Here is a 17,561-nt window from a genome sequence, read left to right on the forward strand (position 1 = left end):
TTCATCTTCTTACACCAGATCTCCAAATGGCATAAAGTATACTATTGGCCAACGGATCTGAAGGGCAGGAGTGGTTACACCAACCACCCCACCATCCACAAGGGCTTTTGAGAAATGCTGGACTCTTCCAATACACACATCCCAAAGTGCTCAGCAGATTGCTTTTCTATTTTCTCAGATGGTCAAACAGTCATCAAATGGCTTAAATCTGTTGTCTAAGATAAAAAGCTAAGCAAGTGTCAGAGCTGGACATGAAAGCCAAATCTCCTTTCTGCAAACCAGTGTGTTGTGTTGTACCCACGCTGGACTTGCTTGAGGCCCAGAGGAGGCCATGAAGATGATCAGGGGGCTGGAGCACCTCCCCTATGAGGACAGGCTGAGAGAGTTGGGGTCGTTCAGCTGGAGAAGAGAAGGGTACAGGGAGACCTTAGAGCGGCCTTCCAGTACGGAAAGGGGGCCTATAAGAAAGACGGGGAGGGACTCTTTATCAGGGAGTGTAGTGATAGGACAATGGTTAATGGTTTTAAACTGAAAGAGGGTAGATTTAGATTAGATATAAGGAAGAAATTCCTTACTATGAGGGTGGTGAGACACTAGCACAGGTTGCCCAGAGAAGTTGTGGATACCCCTTCCTTGTAAGTGTTCAAGGCCAGGTTAGACGGGGCTTTGAGCAACCTGGTCTAGTGGAAGACATCGCTGCCCATGGCAGGGGGGTTGGAATTATATGTTCTTTAGGTCCCTTCCAACCCAGACCATTCTATGATTCTATGATTTAGGAAGAGGCATTTTATCACACAGTACTTCAACATCCCGAACCATTCCTTGCTGACACAAAGGAGAGACATCACAAGGGACAGAAACTTCGCTGAAATGAAAAGACCCTGGTCACTGCTATGGGTCACCGTTTGCTCAAGAGTCCTGCTCACCGTGCATTCGGTTGCTGGTCTGGAAACCTTCGTCCTCTTTGTCAACTGTTGCTGGTTCTAAGCAAAAGGTGTTTATATTCTCATCGAGGTACCAGCTGAAGTTTTCATCTACAATGCTAAACATCAGGGCAAAAGCATTAACAGCACCAGTCCCTTCTATTGAGGTCTCATCTGCAGTTCCTAAATTGCAAACGAAAAGGAAAGTGATAAAAAAAGCCTTGGAGGGGATTGAATTTAAAAGTGACAATAACTTTGGAGCACACAAGAAAATACAGTGCTCTGCCCCTGATCTATAGGGCAGGATGAATTTCACCTAATTTTACTCTTCTGAGACATCTTGACCCCCCTCCAACAGCCTTTGAGAGACAAGTGCCTCCAAAAGGCAGTTCATCTCATCTAAGTCAAGCTGATACTTCAGGCTCTCTTTGATCTGACATAAGCACAAGTACCTGCCAATATCTGTGGTCCCATTCTCCCCATCTTTGGCCCACTGCACCCAACCCTGCCCTTTAATCAGTGTTAGCATCTGTGTGCCTACACAGTGAGCCAGGTCACAGGCCTGATCCAGCCAGAAACCAGTAACCTTTTTTTTTGACCAGGAATTAAGGAGAAGCAAGTGGTAGCCTGCATTTCTGTTGCATTGAAGTGACTGATGAAACATACCCTCAGAATAAATGTGGTTCATTCTCCATGGACTAACAAGGAAGCCTCGACAATTATCTAGGACTAGATCCTTAAATTTTAAAAGGCTGAAGGCAGAATGCATATAATTTATTTAGGCTAAGTTCAGCTCATTATGAATGACCACTTGGGGAGCAACCTTAAACTATAAGAGCGGTGATAATAGTCTATTATTAACCATTGGCAGGTTTAGACTTGATATAATCATCCTGTCTAGGTCTAAACCCGTGAAAATCTTTGCTTCCTGTCTCCTACAGGAGGGAGCCACAGAGCCTTTCTGTCAGTCCTGTAAGAAGTCACCCACCGCTGCTGGGCAGAAGACTACAACAATAGCATCATGCAGATATCAGCCTTGATGAATTTAAGACCAAACATACAGATAACCTGACCTTTCAGGCTAGGATTGTTTTGGATGTGCTGTTTCCTAGCTTCATGCATTATCGCATAGTTATTGGCTCAGTTCAGGCAGTTCTGCAGATTTCAAAGGCTGTCCAGGACAATAACATTCCGAGACATTTTAATTGTGTGAATAAAGCTGGAGACCAGGCCTATCCCCCTTTCCATGTTGAAGACTTTATCTTCTTCATGTTTCACTTATATTCTCTGTATATAAAATCAGGGTTGATTTTGTACTGTGGGATGTACTGAAAAGAGGTGGCAGAGTTTTACATGCCCGGGAGAGAGGGGACGATGGCTCAGCTGATAGAGGGTAGAGGGCTGGTCCAGGGTCCCTATGGCTCCAGCACAAAATTATCAGGCTATAAAGTACATGGCAGAGGCTGTCACCTCAGCTGTTCAGTGCAGATCCCCATATGGTTGTGATATACAACTTGTGAGCAAAAATAAATATATCATCTCTATGGGGAAAAAATGACAAAGAATGTTGGGGTTTCAAATATGCAAATTCCAATGCCGAAGTCACCCGCCCAGCCCTAATTTCATTTCCTGGGCAATGAGTACTTTGATTGTCCTGAAATGATCCCAATTTGGGAACATTTCTTTTCAGTCTCAGCCACAACTGGCTGGCCATGGAGCACGCTGCAGTCCCTCCACCAGCCGAGGCAAATCTCTTCTGAAGCCAAGGGGGAGCAGGAAGGGGGTTGTCCCAGAGCTACAATACCTACCCTGGGATGCTCCTGGAATGGCCCAGCTATTCCTTGCCCCTTTTTATGGGCTATGTAGGGATAGACTCTAGACCATCATGTTTATACCTGTAAGCAAAAATGACTGTTAAGATGCCAAGCTTGGCAGAGGGGCTTGCTTTATCAGTGCTTCTAGCTCAGTACCTTTTTTACAAACCAGAAGTGGCCCAATTAAACCAGATGCAATATCTCTTGGCGTGTCAATGTGAGAATGGTAAATCCAAGTCAAGCAGTCTGAGTCTGCCAAAGTTGGGGAATAATCTTTCCTTACTGGCCATGTGTACGTGTAATTTCCACCAGGAACAACAAAGTCATCCTCTTTGCTTTTACCTCCGGTTCCATCAGGGTAAAGAGCTCCTAGTACATTAAAAGGAAAAAGGAAGCTTTTAGACCCATCTTAACTGTTTTCCTTAAATAAATTTGTAATTTCATCTATTTTATCACAGATTTACAAAATAATAATAACACTCACAAACACAGAATGCCTGAGAAATTGTGAGAAAAATCAGTTCTGGTAAAACCATCAAAAAAATGTTGAGAGTTAAAATCCATTATTTATCAGTAGACAGAGCTTTAAAAATGGATTAACAGGCTCTAGTTTTTCCTTGGCTCTTTACTCTTATACTTTATCTACACATTTTGTCAGCTAATAATGTGTATCTTCTCACAGAAAACTGATGAGAGCAATGACTGTAGGAAAATCCATACAGTCCTCAAACCAAAATACTCATGCATAGGTTTTGGATTCTGAAAATTAAATCATGCCTGTTATAGCCCTACAGAGAGGAAAACATTTACTTACAAGAACTCCATCCATTCAGACAGGCTAGTAGTAGAAGGAAGGAGGGAAGATGCTTTGGTGACTTATTATTCAGGAAAATAATTCAGGAAAAAAGACCCACCTAACCTGTTTTGGTACTGGATTTATCCCAGGAGTCGAAGGTTTGTGGCAAAAAGTTTTAAGAGATGAGGCAGTTCCTGGTTTTAGTCATCAGCTGCAATTACTGATGAGTTTATGAGAGGGTGATCTAAAGTCCTCTGATGTCAATGTCCGGAACAATAAATACTTGGATAAACTTTTAGCCATGGTATTAGCTACTCCAGGGAAAAAGGAGAGGAAAAGGCAAACCAGCTTTTACCTTCAGAGTCCTTGTCATAGAAGACCCCATGTGGATGCACAGAATATGGGCGGGAAGCAAAGTTTTTTAGATGGACAATAAAGACATCCTCTTCTTCTGCCTTCAGGACTGGCCCAAGGAACCCCAGCCAGGATGCTTTGGGGATCTCCTGGGAGTAAGTGTCATCTGTGTATTGCCTAAAAATAGCCTTTTTATACACACGTCCTATCCGGTTGGCTCCTCTTGTCACATACACACTTGCAAACCTAGTGTTGGGGAGGGAAAATTTTAGAGACAAAAGAACTCCTTTAAGGCTTGATCAAATAACTGATGCTTCCAGTGCAGATAAATAGTTCCCCAGGACTCATCACACAGCTGGTGGAATAAATGCAGAGGAATAAACCTGGACAGAGCTAGCAGGGTCCAAGTCCCTTTCTGTATCGTAACAGTCATCCTACTTGCAGGTCTGATCTTTAGCACAGTTACTACAAGTCTTCACTTGAGGACTAGCCACTCAGACCTTTCTGTACAGCTTTAGAAGTTTCTCCCTCTTTTGAAGGCTGGAAACCTCACATCTGAAAGCATGACTGTTCAGAAGGAAAAGAAAACCAAATTGTTTTTTCAAAAGCCAATAAGAGCAATTCTAATCAACTAGTTTGACACCCCAGAAGAGTAGCATGAAATATTTTTTGCATGAAACACATAATTTCTACATTCCAGAGTCTATGTTTATAGCAACATATAGCATATAGCAGCATCAAGTGATGGAGAGACTACCATATGGTCAGAGTTTGACATAATATAGCTATTAAATACCTGCTCCCTTCGAATCCTGAATAGCATTTGTAGTCTAATATCATCTAGCTCCACACTCCAACCACTGGTTCCCATCAAGCCCTCTCTCAGATCAAAGAAGCCACATACCATCAAGAGCTTCTTTTCTATGCAGGCACTTGCATAAGTTTTTATTAATTGACTAAATTACCTCCTACTCTTTTTCTGGACAAACCAAGTACACTGACATTCTTTATACCACAGATCTTTCCCAATGCTCCTTTCTGAAAGCATTTTCTATCTCTTTTGAAGTCTGAACACAAGAACTTCACACAATAGGCAAGCAATATTCCAGCTAAAGCCAGAGGTGTTCCCAGTCAATATTTCTTACACAACCAGAAATGAGTTTTGCCCTTTTAACTGTAACATCATTCTGGCAACCCATGTTCATCCCATCTGTTATGATATAAAATCTTCTTCGACTCCTCTCCAGGTTACAGCTAACAAGTATGATACAAATTCTTCATCCTTAAGTATCCCACACAAAGAGGGTAGAAATGAGCCCCTTTGCTACACAATCTGCAGTGGACTGTAGGACCAATTTCACCACATTTGACTGCTCCATGAGTTTTTGCATCCGCTGAAGATTGAACTTTCATGCTTCCTAACAAACTCATAAAAAAGCTGATCTAAATTTTCCTGAAGTACCACTGGCAGAAATATGGCAATTTCATACTTACAGTGAGTTTTTGTGACTGGCCAGTTCACCTGCTTGAACCCATTTTGTTTAGGTTCTTCTGTGCAGTGCCAGCAACCTAAGTGTTGGATGTCACATGAGTTGAAAGGTATGATTTGCTATAATTTCTTCACCATAAAATCCACTACTCGCCCTTTTCAAGTCGTCTCTGCTTGATACCATAACTCACAACATCCCTTATCTGTGCTCATTACACCTCTGTGACCACTGTCTATACCAGATCCCTGAAGTGATCCAGATATAAAAGCCTCCATAAAGAACAGTTTTTAATTTGAAAAATGTGCTTTATAACAAACCAAGCGCTATTTTGACACAAATAAAAACATTGCCAATGATACTATTGTGGCAGAAACAGTTGGCTAGGATGGAGGGGAAGGGAAAGGAGCTTCTTAGTCTGCTTCTTAACAGAATAATGTATGTCAGATAAATACATCCCAAAAGTGTGGTTAAGGAATAAGTTGCCAAGAAGTCTGGATTTTCAGTGAATTAGCAGGTCTGTGGTAAGTGCACAGCAAGATCTGGCAAGTCACACCACACTCACCAAGGAGAAGATACCTTCCACTGCCTGGGGGAAAGAGCTGCTCCAAGAGCCCTTACCACAGAGTAGTAGTTGGTGTCAGTAGTAGTGCAGTGTAAATGCACATGCTTCCTTACCTCATGGCAACGTATTCATGTGGCTATGCCCTAAATTAAATTATAAATTGATTTTTAAAATTGTTTATAATAATTTTTCTCTAGAAAAAAAAATCAAAGAGATTTCTTTTTCAGAAAGTAGTTATTTTCAGGAGATATTTTTCAGCAGAATTTTTTCCATTTTCATCAGCCATCAAATATTTTAAATGAGGTGCTGCAGTGGCACCATGCTTTCCCCATGATGGCAGTGCCCTTATGCCCTTGGGTCTCTGGTCAGACAACACTGCACACTTTCCCCTAACTTCACACCCCTGGGATACACTGTCTCTCTTGAAGAAGAACTGTCTCCCAGAAAAATGCACTTCTTGATGAGGCTTTGTCAAATGCTTGATATGAGCCTAGATCTTTTTAAATGTATAGATCAGGGATCCCAAAATCCAGTTAGGTATTGAAGTTCAAAAAATCACACTGCGTAAACCCTGTAGGTTTAGGCACCAGAGACTTTCTCAGCCTAAAGCCATGCTGTAGCATCTCTGTTGGCTACATTTGTGCCTGTCTCCTACTTAAAGACATCTAGGAGTCAGAAAAAGAAGTCTTTTTAGTGCCAACTTTCTGAAAGGAGGCCCATTTAAATCCTCCACCCGTTCAGACCTGCAGAGCCCACTGTCAGTGCAATGGGTACTGGCTGCAGCCAGTCACAATGTAGGTGATACCCTTCTGTGCAGGGCATCAAGCAATGCCAGAGTCATGGAGCTAGAAAGGCATCACAGCACGAAAGAAGCAACCTGGCCTCTTGGCCCTGGCTCATTATGGGGTTTGCTTAATCATTGTCCAAAAGAAAATGACCCATCAGCTCTGGGAAAAAAAATCCTACGTGCCACTGATGCCCTTGCTGTTGCATTACAGACTCAGGCTCTTTCATAGCTTCCTTTCCTTCCGGATCCACACTCTCCAAAGGGCAGAATGGTTTCCTACCCTAAATGCCCTGATGCTTGGGAGTTTCTTGGAGGGCAGACAGTTCCGCCTCACTCCTCCTTTTGCCTGGGAGGGGTAGAGATCAGTTCTTCTACCTACACAGAGATGTGTATTTTCAGCATGTCCTTTTGGTTGCCCTCAGTACCCAAAGACCAAGCACACTGGTTGTGAGTCCCACCCTAAGTGTCCAGGCTGCTCCATTTCATCCAGGAGGTCTTTTGGGTGCCCACTTCAGCCTTGTAAGTAGTTAGTAGCTCTGCACCTCTTTACAAGTGTTGCTGTGCTGCACGTTACAGTGCTTAAAGTCTTTTGCAGAAAGACTATCCACACTGGAGCTAATGGTATCAGCCACAGGAAGCTCATAGAAAGGATGCATGGGTGTGAATGACTTGAATGACTTCTCCTCTCTACTCCCAGATGCCTGGATAATGGGCATGTGGCCATACAATGGGGCTGGTACCTCTACCCAGTGCTACGGTGCAGCCACCAGATGTGTCAGAGGGACCTGGCACAGTCTGAGTGCCATGGCGTGTGCTGCTCCATCTTTGGGACACAGAGGTTTCCCCCTGTACCTTTTCTTTTTTCAATGAGAGCTTCTTCTGCGCCATGAAGTGCCAGTGCCATTTATACTAGTGCATCTCCCACCCTGCAGTTCCTTACCACCCATCTCCCGAGTTCCTTGGAGATTTTCTTGGCTTCAGGATAGTGTCCTGCTGACCTCTCATTTCCTGTCTTTGACAACAGTTCTCAAACACCATTCCCTGTCTTGTTGTGATAGCACGTGCTTCCTTGGGAAACACTTCACATTTTCAGTCACTGAGTTAAACATCTCCTTCAACTACATCTCCTGTTTCATTCTTTTCCACCCACTGACTTTCCAGTATGTTATTGCAGTAGTGGCTTCTCCAAATACTGTAATGGTTAAATACATGCAATTCTTTGAATCTGCCTTTGTCTCTTTCTTCCAGTGGTCACAATGTGCCTATTTTACTAGGCATCCACTGTCAGAATGTCTCCTATCTGTCATTCCTCTCTTGTCACAAGAAGATAAATCTCTACTTTTTCATGTTCCCTTGCTCACGTCAAACGGCTTCATTCTCCTGGTGGCTTTGTGATACGGCTGCCTGAACCTCTTCCATCTTTCTGGTCTTGTGCAGATCTAAGAGCTGTTCTTCTAAATCTTGACTATCTATCTCCCTCCAACTCAGCTGTCAGTCTGCACTTCATGTGCAGGAAGTCATGATGATCAGCCAGTCCCACTTCTCATAGGAAAGGGTAATACTCCATCCTCTGGAGCTGTACCCATGCAAGCTTCCTAAATTCCCTCCTGCATCTCCTCCAGTCTGGTCAGTCTTGAGGTTACATATAGAGGTAAGCAGGCTTGTGGATCAGGGCACGAAACGTCTTGTTCAGACTAAGAAAACCATGCATATCCTGCCTTTCTGTCTGTGCCTGTTTTCATTTTGTCTGTTGACCACTCTCAGCAGTTCTTAACCTCCAAAAATGTTGGCAGTGCACATGAGTGGGACAAGGAGTTATTAATAGGGAATTAACTCTAATTCCTTAAAATAAGTATTAACATAATTACAGACATCCATCTCCCTGCAGTGATGAGCACTCCAACTCTTCCAAGTGAAAGAGTAAAACAAGAGTGTCATGTAGATTCTACTTCAAATCAAGAGTAGACATGCAGTTAATCTGCCATCACAGGGTAGGACCACAAGTTAGGGTAGGACCATGAGTTAAGTGTAATTTCTACACCTATTTCTTTTATCACATAGAAAAGTATTTTTACTGTGTTTATGTTACCTTTGATCTTAAGAAACAGAGCTATGACCTAACAGAGGTTATTTTTTTCAAGTGCTTACAGGAGTACTATGTTAGAGTATGAAGTAAGAAATGGAAAGAGCTATATGTTGTGCATGGCCAAACGACAGCTCCTCAGTAGACAGGAGCCAGATCTCTCAGTGACACAATTTCAAAGACTACTGAGTTTGTCTGTCACTGTAATCACCACTGAAAACTCAGCACTTCACATAACTAATAGATGCGGAGTCCCAAATATTCTCCTGCAGTTAACGTGCCCAATAGCCACTGTATGCTTCTGGATGCAACTGTCAGCAAATGTTAACTTTCTTTTATTACCATTGTTCCACTAAAGTACTACAAATTTTACACTGAAAGCCATTTAAGCAACTGTGTTTATGGGTTTGTTCCCTAAAATCTGCTGGTGGTGAAACCTTCCTTACTCTCTACCCTCTCTACATACTCTATGGCTGGGTTTATAACAGGTTTGTTTCTTCAGAGTTCAGCTGGAGTAAGTCAGGACAGTGCCCATGGCTCCAGGCTGCCTCAGTCATTTTAACCCCTGGGTCACGTAACCTGTTCAGGGTAACCCTCTGCCAAACCATGACTCACATGCCAAGGCCAAAGCAATGTGCTAGAGGGATGGCCGGTGGAGGGGGACCAGTGGTGCCAACTCCCATTTGTAGACGGTGCCCTGACCACAAAGCATCAAACAACAATGTAAGTTGTGTGTCCTCAAAAGAGAGACACACAATGTCCTCAAAGGATGTTTTAGGCCTTTTCTGACCCACATGAGCCACAGAAGAGGTCAATCAAACCCATAAAATCTTAAATGAAGTTCTGAGGTGTCACTGGTTAGGTGTGGCTATAATGGTTTCTCTCCTAGAATAAACTTCTGCTTCCCCTGAAGTAGATAACAAAATTCCTCTCAGGCTTCATTCAAGCTAGGTTTTCACCTCAAATGCATTTTTGATGTTGACCCTTCCCACAGTGATCATCTCTGCTGATGCAATTGGGTCATTTGGCCACATGATGACTCAGCTATTAGTTTAGCATCTCTGACGACAGTTTCACTGTCATTTATCTGGGTGGGATCTCCTCATAGACAAATTGCACAAACTGTGTTTGATGCTGTGGTAACAAAAAACACCCGTTAGTGTTGGTGGGTGCAAGACTTGGCCCAGATAAAAGTGGGATTGGTGGCCTAAAGAGAAGGGATGAGCTATTACATCAGGCAAGACTTAATAATATCTACCACCAGCGGAGCAAGATTTAAGTGTCCATCACATAAACTAGTCCCAAATTAATTTACAGGGATTATCAAACAAACTCTGATCCTGAGGGCTGAGCCACAATAGGGAGGGAAAGACTGATGTATGTCAAGCCACAAGACCTAGGTGTATTTTCCTCTTGAAGGGCCATTGCCTGTATGACCATTAAGGGGAACAGGCAATGTCTGAGCTCACACTCCTACTGCAACTGTATTCATGCCCTAACCCATAAAATCTCACTGGGATCTGCAGCAAGCCCAGCAGCACTGACAGCACCTTGCACCCTCTATGTCAAGATCACCGTGGTTTAATGATGTCAACTCTTTCACCAGTTATATTAGGTGGGAGGAGATGCTGAACACCTTCCCAGCTTGCCTGTACTCAGTGGTTATAATTTGCATCTGTGACTTCCAAAGTCCTGTGTGCTTCAGAAAACATTAGCTTAATTTTTGAAGGGAGAACTGGGAGTGAAATGTCTCGGTTTCATTCATAACACTCCAAATTACAAGAATTAGTAGAACAGCTCGAGGCTTCAAGCAGACAAGATAAATGGCAGAAGCAAAGAGCCTCATTACTCTCTTTACATAAGAAACACTGATTCACAGCAAGATACTTGCACTGCGCAAGCAGCAGGCTGGCCCTTGAGCACTGCAACAAAGTAAGGCGTAATAAAAATTAACATCCAAGCAGAATAGTTATGTGAACACGGGCTGCGTTTGGGTTAATCAGCTCTGACGAGAGGCAGCCTTTTCAGCTCACACCCAGGGAGCTGCTGATGCAGGTCTGTGGCTCCTGGCTCGGGCAGCAGCTCACTCAGCACCAGCACAACGGGAGCTGAGCAGTGGAGCCATGCCTGGTGCCAGAACCACCTCACCTGATTTCCAGCCCCATGCCTCAGGTACTGAAGTCTCCTTTCTCCTCTTTTCTGCTAAAAACTAAAGGCCAAGGAAGGTATTATTTGGCACAGCAACACTGAAAATCATCTCTTAAATCTCACTATCTGATGCAGGTAACGCAACACTTTCCATTAGACACTTGCTAATTCAGCATTTTTATTAAGTAGTGAAGAATAAGTGGTTTTGATTATATCTCTGTGGGCTAGCTGGAATCAAAGGCAGCATTCCTTTATGTGTGTGCACCAACTCTTTTAAAGATAATCAGTTTGTCTGCAACCTCTTTATCTTCACTTCCCTATCCATAAAGCTGGGATAATGCCCCATCAAATGGGTGCTCTGAGGATGCATCACAAGGTGAGAAGTGCTAGGCTCAGCGAGCCTGAGCATTGCTGCTTGCAGAACACAGCTGGTTCAAAATGCATTCCTGTCCCTACCTAGGAGCTGGTCTTTAAACTTCGTTTATGGAACTATGTTTTTGACAGAAATGGATATATCCACAGGAACCAATTAATTAGCTGAAAAGTAACCCATTAGAATACTGCTTTAAATTTGCATTTGAGGTTGATTGTCCTAAAGAGCTAAATAGTCAAAATAGCTGTTGCTGGTTCACTATTTAGTCCCCAGGCTTATGCAGACACACTATGATTCCAGAATAGAACACTTTATTCTGGTTCAACTCAATAGTTTGGAAACAGATTCTGCACATGGAGAGTTCATTGCAAACAGCTCCCCAGCTTTGAATGTAGTCTCCATTAAAATCCTCTGTGGGTAAACCCTTTGGAATTACAATCCGTAATTATTACATTACAGCGATGACTGAAGACATAAGCTATCTTCCCTCCCTGTCGTGACATGTAAAGGCATCGCATTTATGTCACAGACTTTAAAATAAACGTGCCACTTGATTTTCAGGGAGCACAAAGTGCAGGCAGTGTTAAAAGTACAATTTACAGAACAGATTCCAATCTCTCTTTGGTATTGGGGTGGATTTACAAGTAGCTGCCCTTCACTTAAAGCTGAACTATTTTTAGTGGTCAGGTTCCATTTTAGTTCCAGGTCGCAAAGTGGAGAAAGTTATCCTCTGCTAAAAGAAGTAGCGAAGGGAGAAATTCAAGTATTTAACACAACTGAAGAACAACCTTTCCAGCAAAGCTTGTTTTCATGGGTTGGGAACAAACCCTGATTTCTACCTAAAAAGGTAACAACCATTGACTTGGATGTTATCTGGGACCTCTAGTTGTTAAGAGCATAAGCATAAATTTGTGTTGAAAAATAAAACTCTTTCTTGCCTCCTGCTTGTGGAAAAATAATTTCCTCTATGAAATCCAACTGAGAGTGATTCTGAAATTACTGGCCACTAGAGAAGTCCGGCATTGCTTGGGATTTCCTGAAAAGTCAGAAAGGACATTTCCATTTCTAACTCTCAGGACATAGCATCCAGCTCCTTAGTGTGCCTCCGTACACCAGGATTTCTTCACTTGCTCACAGCTCTCACCCCAACCCCAAGCCTGGCTCAGAGTAAGAACACCCAAACTATCTCTAGGGTCTCAAAGATATCAATCAAATCTTAAAAATATTCCCATACATATTTGAAGACCACAATATAGAGAGGCCCCGAGGGTCTGTGCCATCCCCATACAATGTCCAGGCCAACTCTCCTAGTGTGGGAGAGACACACAGCCAACCCCAGCAGTGCAGGCACGAGAACAGATGCCTCTTTTCCACTGGTCAAGGCACAATTCATCACAGTGTTTACCTATGGACTCCAGTTTCAGCACCGGTGATCACTGGGAATTCAGTGTGACCAGTCACTCTTGTATATTTAAGCACTTATCTAAATGGATTTCCTGAATGGAATCTCTACAGTTGAATACACTGCAGGGTTATATGGACCATCTACTTGTATCATCTCATTTGTAGGTACTATATACATCTTAATTTTACAATGTCATACTAATCCTCCCAACTTTTATCTCTCAGAGGGAGAAAATTTACAATATTTTGCCAGTTAAACAGATTTCTATGTCTTATTACAAAGAGCTGTGCTTGATTGTGGCAAAGTTGCAATTTGCCTTTGGACAAGTGTCAGAAATACCCGTATCTCCATGAAACACACAGGGGATTTTGAGCCCACTACCACTACTACCCACTACTTTTTTGACAAATGTCTGTTCTTTAATGTCACCTTCAAATACACATTATCTATCTCCTTGCTTAATCAACCATGAGAAGTCAACCAAACTCTACTCTTGCCTTGAAGCTAAAATCCTGCTTATGACAACATCATCAGAAGAAAAACAAGAAAAAGGCCATCTTAAGACATTTACAGCAACATTAGACCCCTTAGTCATTTTTCTTTGGAGCTGTCAATACGTCTCCGATTTATCGGAGTGCCCAGTGACTTACTTGTCCTCTAAGAGGTTTTCTCCTGTGATCAGATTTTTCCCAGACGGTGCATAGTCCCAGTTCTCTTCCACAATCCCAAGATAATAGGTTCTGGTCTTTGCCTCCACCACGGCAAACAGCCAGAGGAACCCAAGAGCACAAAGGCAGCCACCACACTGCACGGGAGGCATTTGTAGTTGTGACTGCAAGGCTGGCAGCGGGCAGGCAACAGCAGGATGCACCACAAAGAGCTCACCCCTCCCTCCCAGCTCTTGACAAGTTATAAATAAGGAATGGACAGAGCAAAGCTCCTCCTTTTCAGCAGGTTAGGACTGGGATAGGTAGAGAGCCCAGCTATGCAGAGCAGGGCTAGGGAGGAGGTTGCTGTCATGGCAGGACCTTTGCCAATCTGTCAGTGAATGCATAAGTTGCTCACTTACCTGTCCAGGCTAGAGCCAATTGGTGGTTTTTGGAACTCTGAAAGACTTTTTGTCCTCCTTTTTCCAGACTAGGGTGTTTGGCATATTGGGGCAGGGAATTTTTTTGGTGTTTTTGCCATTCCTGTCAAAACCCTTTTTTAAAAATTATTTTTTATTTTAACTCCTTTATCATGTCTGTGATTTTGGGAGCTGTCATCTTCCTGACTTCATTGGGTTTTTCCAGTGATGTGATACTAGGTTGTAATCCAGCATTATCAGTGAGAGACAAAGAATTTGCCAGTAACTCACCAATATCTAGGATTTTCTGATACGTTTATTAATATTACAAGTGATTGGAATATATTCAGTTTTAGAGTGCAAAAATAAGGCTCTTTTTACAAACATATCTGGAAATTAGAGCCTTTGTAAAGTCTTTCCATTTGGATACCTAAGAATTGAGACACACAGAGATCACCCTTTTATTAACCTTGGTAATTAACATGCCCACGTAGCTCTCTAGAAAATCAGTCCCTCCCTTTATAGCTTAACTTCCTCTAAGAGGAATCCCTGCTGCCATCTTGGTAAAGCCAAGTGTAAACCTATACAAGTATGACACAATACGATATTCTAAACCACATCAGAAACATCCCCAAGAAAATCTCCTAGGTGGCAAGATATTTTGCAAAATCATACTGCTGTCTTAGTAATTTTTAACTAACTAAAGATATATAAAAGTTGCAGTTCTGGAATACAGCATTACTCTTGAGAGTCATCGAGAGTTTTAACAGCTGTGAAATTCCCCTTTCAACTCCGGAATGATCTGACTTCTTCCCACTGAAGCTAATGATTACTCATGGCTAGGGGCAGAAGAGGCTTCACAAGGGATTTTGGTAGCCACAGGTTTCATGTCATCAGTCAAGATCTAGCTCAGCGATGTGAATGTGGTTTTATGCAGCAGTCGCATGCCGTTCAGCCTCTGGCATGTGACAGCAACAGCTACACGTATGGTCAGCTGTGCCCAACGCCTTTCTCCATCACTGGTGTGCAGGTGTCTCTGAAGTCCTACAGTGAATACAGCAGATGAGGTTCACAGCAGCCCAGCCTCCAGCCCCCTGGACTGTGGCAGGTCTCATCTAAATGAAGAGACAAGACACACAGACACACGGAGTATTTTACTGAAGAAGTCTACAGTTTCTTTAGGCTATGCTTTGTATCTATGTAGCTACAAGGACTGAAAGCCCAGTATATGTGGGTAAGGATACAGTCAGACAGTTGTAAATGGTCAGCATAACATAGCTGTATGAGCCAGAGTCCCTCAGCTGTAAGCTTTTCTCTGATACATGCTGATGTTCATTATCTCAGGCTGGTTAACTGGTGAACAATGAGAAGAAGTGACAGGACAATACAGATGTTGTACAGAGACCCTGATCCTCAGAAGTGGCACCCACAGGTTTCCTGATAACTTTGAAGACCTTGCTCATCTCTTCATTATTCTGCTGCAAACCACACAGTGCCCAACCTCTTGGCCTCTCATGTCAATACACATGCTGTCTTCCAAAATACCAGTACTTAGAAATCATCTTCTTTTTCCAATACCTTGTTGTATCACTTGATTACTCAAATGATGCCAACTAATAGTACTGTGACTCTAAAAGGCATAATCAGAAAGCAAACAAAAAGGCAATTACTGCAGGACAGGCAGAGGCTTTGACAGCTGGTGGCACAGCTATCAAACATGCAACTGTGGTGGGACTGATGGTGAGCTATGAAGCTGTGAAAAGGCCAAGGTAACACTTGGAGGTTAACAGGATTCCACTGTGATATTTGCATATGACCTGGGACCATGCAGCCTCCTGCAGTGAGTACTTCCATTGCCCAGAGTAGCAGTCCTGAGCCCAGGCAAGCTACAGACTTCATCTCTTGTCACTCAAGCACCTGAGTTTACAGAACTGTGTGCCTGTTATGCAAATATTCATTTTCATAAAGTAGAAATGGGTTTGTATTTGAATAGGAAATCTGTTTATTTAAAGGGTAACATGCAGTTTGAATGAGATTGTAGAGTTCAGTTGTTTAAATCAGACATTTGCATGGCATTAGAGATGTTTAAAGACCAGGTACAGGGCCAATTTAATCTAGAAAGTTCTTCTATGACCTGTTTGGTTTTTTTGTAACTAAAGAAATCTATTATATGTTTAACATAAATATATATATATATATATATATGTGTGGATTGATACAATTCAAGTGCATCGAGCTAATGGGGAATAGGAAGGGGCAGTGTCCAATTCTGAGCTGGCACCTGACTGCATTATAGCATTTAAATAATAATAGTGTTATGTCCTAGTTTTTCTATTGCTTCTTATGTGCCCAGGATTGGATCCTGGTTGCTTTCTTACTAGAATGTCTATTCAAAATTCAAATACAAAGTTAATTTATTTGTCTATTACTGTAAAATTATTTTTGTAACAGGAATAATGTGTGGGCATTAGCACCCTATATCAGCAATGTGTTGTAAGCCTGGTAAACGCCTTAGCTTGGCTTCAGCATTTACTAGATCTAGCAACTTGTATACCCTTTGCATCCACACATTAACACTTAATTACCTTGTCACATCATTAAACCCAGGCACATTTACATTCCGGAGAGGTGCTGTGGGCATGACTCAGAAAAAGATGAAAGAACAGCTGTTTTGCCCTTGCATCAGGAAAATTTCTGGGAAGCTCCCCTCCGGCAGCGAGGTAATGGGATTAAATTTGTCGCTTTGTTCAGGATCCTTTCAGCAAAAGGGTTGGATACTGGTTCCTCTGACACTTTCTGTCGCACTGAAGGCTAAAATTAGTGCATGGCTGGGTTTCGAAGTTTTGTAATGAGAAGCAACGTTCATAGGTCTGAAGGGTGAACACCTTGAGCACCAGTTTGTGCATGAGCCCTGAAACATCACCAATGGATCTTTCTTTTTAAGTGAGTACATCAGGAATCATGGCAATCATTAGCTTAAATTAATCCACTAAAGCCCAGACTTGTGCCAACTAATGTTAGTGAATTAACAAGAATACCTAAATTAACCTGGCAATGGCCATAAGGTCAGTGGAGAGAGTTGCTGGATGTACTGATCTTCTGCAGTTCCCTGAAATTAGGCGACATGAGTTCAGTGATGAGCATTTTATTCAGACTGCCTACTACTGAAATCCAGCTTGCATTCGCCATTGAGCAGATGATGAGCTGATGTTCAAGCAGAATGACTACCCTGTTCCCTCTGCTTCTTCTTGGTAGTAGCAGAGTTCCCATTTGCAGAGAGTCCTTCCTGGTCCCTCTGCTATGTGTCCCCCCAATCCAGGTTGGGGAATTAGTCTGTTTCCAGCATAAGATTACCCTTTGGTATTGCCACCAAACCTGGAGCTGTGCCTGTAGTGACCATCCCACAGTGTTGGGTAAAGCTGTGGGAACTGAGGTAAATCTGGGAACTATGGTAAAGCCTGTGGTAAAGCTAGGAACTGAGTTACACCCTCGCAAGTTTCACATCACTCATTTGACCAAGCCATCCTCCCTCTTCATCAGTTTTCCCACACTCTCCAGCCATGAACACATATTAAATACAAAAGTCTCACACTATATCTGCAAAAACCAATTTATATTTCACTTTCTAATCATTTTCTGAGTTGCAGCAGTAGTGAGGAGAAGGCAAACCTCGTGTTACAGTAATCACACAATGATAATCACACAGGGTGTATCTGAATTATTAATCTGAATTTCAGCTTGACATAGCACTTAGGGATAT

The 17,561-nt window shown here is 42.6% G+C and overlaps 1 protein-coding gene across 1 annotated transcript in view; it reads right to left on the minus strand.

Moving 5' to 3' along the window:
- The window catches only part of HEPHL1 (hephaestin like 1), a 37,836-nt gene extending 24,281 nt beyond the window's left edge, over window positions 1-13,555 (minus strand). Inside the window, exons 1-4 of the mRNA XM_074932478.1 lie at window positions 13,386-13,555; window positions 3,889-4,133; window positions 2,894-3,106; window positions 927-1,106 (exon numbers count right to left, since the gene is read on the minus strand). Coding sequence (XP_074788579.1) covers window positions 927-1,106; window positions 2,894-3,106; window positions 3,889-4,133; window positions 13,386-13,555 — 808 coding nt within the window. The remainder of the gene's footprint in view (window positions 1-926; window positions 1,107-2,893; window positions 3,107-3,888; window positions 4,134-13,385) is intronic.
- Window positions 13,556-17,561: the final 4,006 nt, after the last annotated feature.

The sequence above is a fragment of the Athene noctua genome, chromosome 1, assembly GCF_965140245.1.
Source record: "Athene noctua chromosome 1, bAthNoc1.hap1.1, whole genome shotgun sequence".
Taxonomy (NCBI): Eukaryota; Metazoa; Chordata; class Aves; order Strigiformes; family Strigidae; genus Athene; species Athene noctua.